Source organism: Fukomys damarensis, unplaced genomic scaffold (genome assembly GCF_012274545.1).
Source record: "Fukomys damarensis isolate Sample0158 unplaced genomic scaffold, DMR_v1.0_HiC HiC_scaffold_37, whole genome shotgun sequence".
Classification (NCBI taxonomy): domain Eukaryota; kingdom Metazoa; phylum Chordata; class Mammalia; order Rodentia; family Bathyergidae; genus Fukomys; species Fukomys damarensis.
In genome coordinates this window covers 9582636-9587041 of record NW_022900949.1, presented here as the reverse complement: position 1 = coordinate 9587041, position 4406 = coordinate 9582636, and the positions used below count along the sequence as shown (strand labels likewise).

Here is a 4406-nt window from a genome sequence, read left to right as displayed (position 1 = left end):
CCTTCCGAGCTCGTTTCACCGTCTGTGAGGGGCGGACAGGAGGGCTTACCCAGGGTGGGGCCGGGCCAGGTTGGCCCCAGGCAGGGGGTGGCCCTGGGGAACTCCAGTCCCTCTCTGGGCCTCAACGCCCAGGCTGTGTGCCCAGGACCTTCACACTGATCCACACCCCCACCCTCTGTAGTTTTTATTTTCAGACAGGGTCTTGCTAACTCGCTAAATTGCCCATGCTGGGCTTTTGACCCTCCTGCCTCAGCCTCACAGAGTGCTGGGATGACAGGCCTGTGCCACTGACCGTTTTGTTTTTGTTGTTTTTTTTTCTGTTGTTATCAGGATCAAACTCAGGACCTTGCACTTGTGAGGCAGGCAGTGGCACCACTGAGCTAAATCCCCAGCTTCCCCCCCCCCAGGTAAAGTCTTGCTATGTAGATCAGGCTGGCCTTGAACTCGCTATCTACCCAGGCTGGCTTCAAACTCACAACAAATTGTCCTGCCTCTCCCTCCCAAGAGCTGGGATTTCTGAAAATGTAAATGTTCACAGCGCTTTTGATCACAGGCAGCTTCAGCCGGGGCACAGGGCACAGGGCACAGGGCGCAGGGCGGTGCTGAGGCCGGGCCACGTCCCCACCCACTCACGATGTTGGCCATCTTGGTGCAGGTCTTCAGAAGCTGAATGGCGAAGGCCGACGTCATGTTCTCCACAGAGACCCCGTTCACCATGACCATGTGGTCCCCCGGCCTGAAGGAGGGGTGGGAGTCAGGCTGGGGCCTCCCTGGCCCCCAGTTTATCTAGGTCTACAATGCCCAGGTCTAACTCGCCAGTGTCCTCAGGCCTCCGGGCCTCAGTCACTTTCTCTGTGAAATGGGGCCAGCTGTGGAACCAGCACAACACAATGGAAGGTACAATTACAGCTGTCATTTTGCTCTTTTTTCCAGTTATTTAACTTTTTTCTTTCTTTTCTTTTTTTTTTGTTGAGACAAAGTCTCACTATGCAGTTCAGGCTGGCCTTGAACTCATTATGGAGCCCGGCCTTGAGCTTGCAGTGATCCTCCTGCCTCAGCCTCCCCGGTGCTGGGATCGATCACAGGTGTGTGCCGCCACCCTGGGCTTTCTCCCCAGTTCCTTCTGCTTTTCTCTCCCTTTCCATTTGCGCTCTTTCACTCCTTGAGCTGAGCTCAGCCATTCCACCCATCAGACCCTTAGGCCCCAGGAACATTTTATCCCACAAGATTTCCAGGAATCCAGCCTTCCTGCCCCAACCCCATGGGTTCAGGACACAACGTCTCCTTCCCCGCTGCCAAAAACGGTTTCCTGGGCTTTTTTTCCAGGAGGGCCCTGGGGCCACTGGGACCCAGGATCTTCCGGGAAGGACACAGACAGACAGGAGGGGAGGACAGACCAGGAAGCGCCCAGGGGACGGGAGGGCAGGCAGCACCTCAGGCCTGGTGTTGACGGAACCGCAGGTACCAGGTGCTCCAGCCTTGGGCCAAGGCCACAAGCCCCCTGCCCGCCACGCCCTCGGGTGACCGGGTGCTCACCGCAGCCGGCCCTCGGCAGGGCCTCCCACAACCACATCGGACACCACCACGGAGCTGCTGGGCCCGTCCCGGCCTCCGGAGATGCCCAGGCCGAAGCCTCGGCGGGGGTCCTGAGCGACGGGGACACAAGGGCATCAGCGTCCCAGGTGGGACACGGGGACGAGGGCACCATGGGCACCCAGGTGGGGACTGCGCACCTTGGAGAGTGTGGCCGTGTGCTGCTCCCAGATGGTCACCTCCTCCATGTCTGCCACCTGCTGGGAGGGGACGGGGATTGGGTGTCAGGCCTGGCCAAGGTGGAGGTCCCCACGGGGTTCATTCTGCCTACCTCGATGAGCCCAGCCACCTCTGCCCTGGGCCTGCGCTCCCACCCGCATCCCACAGCCTGTCTTCCCCAAAGCAGCCTCCGAAGGGCGCCGTGTCCTCCCTCCTGTTCCAGCAGCCCTCCATAGCTCCCACTTCCCTGGGGGCCAAAGCCCAAGTCCTCCTGCAGCCCACAGGGCCCTTTGGGATCTGCCCTACCCTTCCCGCCTCCCCTCCTCCTGCTCTGCCCCTCACTCCTGCTCCAGCCATATGCCTGCTGCTCCTGCACCATGCCAGCCTCCATGTTGCCTCAGGGCCTTTGCATGGCTATACCCTCCATCTGAATCACATCTGTTCACACCCCACTTCCTGGGTGAGGTTGCCCCTGACCACCACCCCCTGTTTCTTCACAAAAGGTGACTCCAGGGACAGGGATTTAGCTCAGTGGTTCTGCTGCCTGCCTTGCAAGCACAAGGACCTGAGTTCGATCCCTGTTACCAAAAAACAAAACAAAAGGTGACTCCCGGATATTGTTTACCTGCCTTGGCCATAGCCAGCCCTGGCTTAAACCACATCTGGTCAAGCCAGGGACCCCATCCGTATTTGCCAAACAAATGAGTGAGCAAGGGTTCCTTGGTGCCCATAGTATCTCATTTAAGTGAAGGTACAATCGACCACCCCCATGTCACAGAGGGAGAAACGGAGGCATGGAGTGACTGTGTCACTCAGCAAGACAGCAGAGCCAACAGGAGACAGGCCCGAGGGATCTGTCGCTTTTTGCTATGCCCCTGACCCCATAGTCTGTATTTCTGAGATAGGGTCTCCCTAAGTCACTAAATTGCCCAGGCTGGGCTTGAACTTTCCATCTTCCTGCCTCAGCCTCTCAGGGTGCTGCGATGACCAGCATGCACCACTGTGCTTGTCTTCCAGAGTATTTTCGTTGCTTCGACGTTATACTTTGTGTGATTAAATGCAACCCCCCCACCCCCACACACACAAGGAATATTGATTTCCTGGCTGTACTTTAGAAAAAGTCCCCAGGGGTCCAGAGCACCTTGGGGAGCAGGGAGGCAGGTGGCTCTGTCTTGTCCCTGCTTGAGTTATCTCCATGGATACCAGGGGCTCTGTCTAAAACCCTCTGGCACTCCCCAGCGCCCCAGGGATTAACCCAGCTGGCTGGCCGAGTTTCCCGCAAGTCGCTGCCCTGGCAGTCTGACCCGTGTTGCCCAAGACGTCCTCCTCAGGATTCTGCATAGCTGTCCCCTTTCACTCAGATCCTGGCCCTCCTGTCAGGTAACTGTCATGCCGTGCTGAGCTCCTAGGCAAACTCCTATTCATACTCCACAGCCCGGAGGCTACTGTCTCTTTCTCCAGAAACTGGGTCCCCAACTCCTCCTACACACACGCTGCATCGCTCCCCTTGGCCAGCCCTGATTATTGGGTCCTAAGAGATCCAAATCCATCTCGGGGGCTCCTGGGGGGCTGGGCTGGGGCCTCTGGGATCCCAGAATTGCCTTGGGACCAGGCTCTGGGAGAGGAAGGGTGGAGTCGCTGCAAGGTGGAAGAGGAACAGGCGTGTCTGAGCTCCGCCCCCTGTCAAGGTGAGTTTCGGGGGAGATTTGTCTCCGCCTCCTGCCACCTGCGGACACGAACACCTGGTGACGCCGCCCAGAGGGGGAGGGCTGGGCGGCCCCGTCAGCCAGCCCGCAAGAGGCTTCCGCAGCGCCCTCCCCGCCCCTCTCCAGGACAATGGCCCCCGGGGAGGCTGGGGGACACGTTTTCAGCTACTCGGGACCGAGCTGATCAGATTGGTGGCTGCGGGAAGCCAAATCGCTTTGCCCTCCAGGTCGGAGCTGGTGGCCCAGGGCGGAGGCCGTGCCTCCTGGGGCCCGCGGCAAAGATCGACCATCTTAGCGCACCCCAGCTTTTTGCTCCTGTGCAAAATCGGGGCTCCAGGCCCCCACTTCCACCGTGTAACAGCTCTGTGAGCCGTCGGCGGGCAATGAATAAACAGCGATGGTTTCCCCTGTAGCCTCACCGCAATCAACACAGTGAACTCAGACCACAGACAAAGTCACCGCGCCGTTTCCCGGGTTCGAGAGAGATCAAGGGTCCCGGGCCGGCGTGGACGGCGGTCCCGACACCGTCTATGGGCCGCGCCGCGTCCTACTTTAAAATTCTGGGCGCCCGTTTTACAGATGAAGAAGAGAGGTGCGGGCTGCCTCCAGGACGCGCAGCCTAATTGGTAGAAAGGTCGGTATTTGGAGGCAGATCAGCGGGTGGGGACGCAGACACGCCTGCACTGCCCGGCGTGCCTCCTGGGCTGGCCACCCGGTCGTCTGGGCCTCAGTTTACCCGTCTGTTAGGTAAGCACAGGGGGTTCCGGCGTCCCGGGTCCGACTCCCAGCCTCGCTCTCCATCTCCTCCCCGCACTGCGCGCCGCTGGCCACTCGCCTGGAATCTCACGGCCATGGTCCACCCCCCCCCGGGCTCTCCGACGGCCCCTGCCCGCGGGGGTCCTGAAAACAGTCAATCGGCCCCACTCCGAGCACGGGAGGAGGCTGGGG

The 4406-nt window shown here is 60.0% G+C and overlaps 1 protein-coding gene across 1 annotated transcript in view; it reads right to left on the bottom strand.

The window, feature by feature from the left end:
* Positions 1–4406, bottom strand: part of Tjp3 (tight junction protein 3) — a 24816-nt gene that overhangs the window by 12614 nt on the left and 7796 nt on the right. The window contains exons 2-4 of the mRNA XM_019209082.2: positions 1734–1793; positions 1537–1646; positions 484–736 (exon numbers count right to left, since the gene is read on the bottom strand). Coding sequence (XP_019064627.1) covers positions 484–736; positions 1537–1646; positions 1734–1793 — 423 coding nt within the window. The remainder of the gene's footprint in view (positions 1–483; positions 737–1536; positions 1647–1733; positions 1794–4406) is intronic.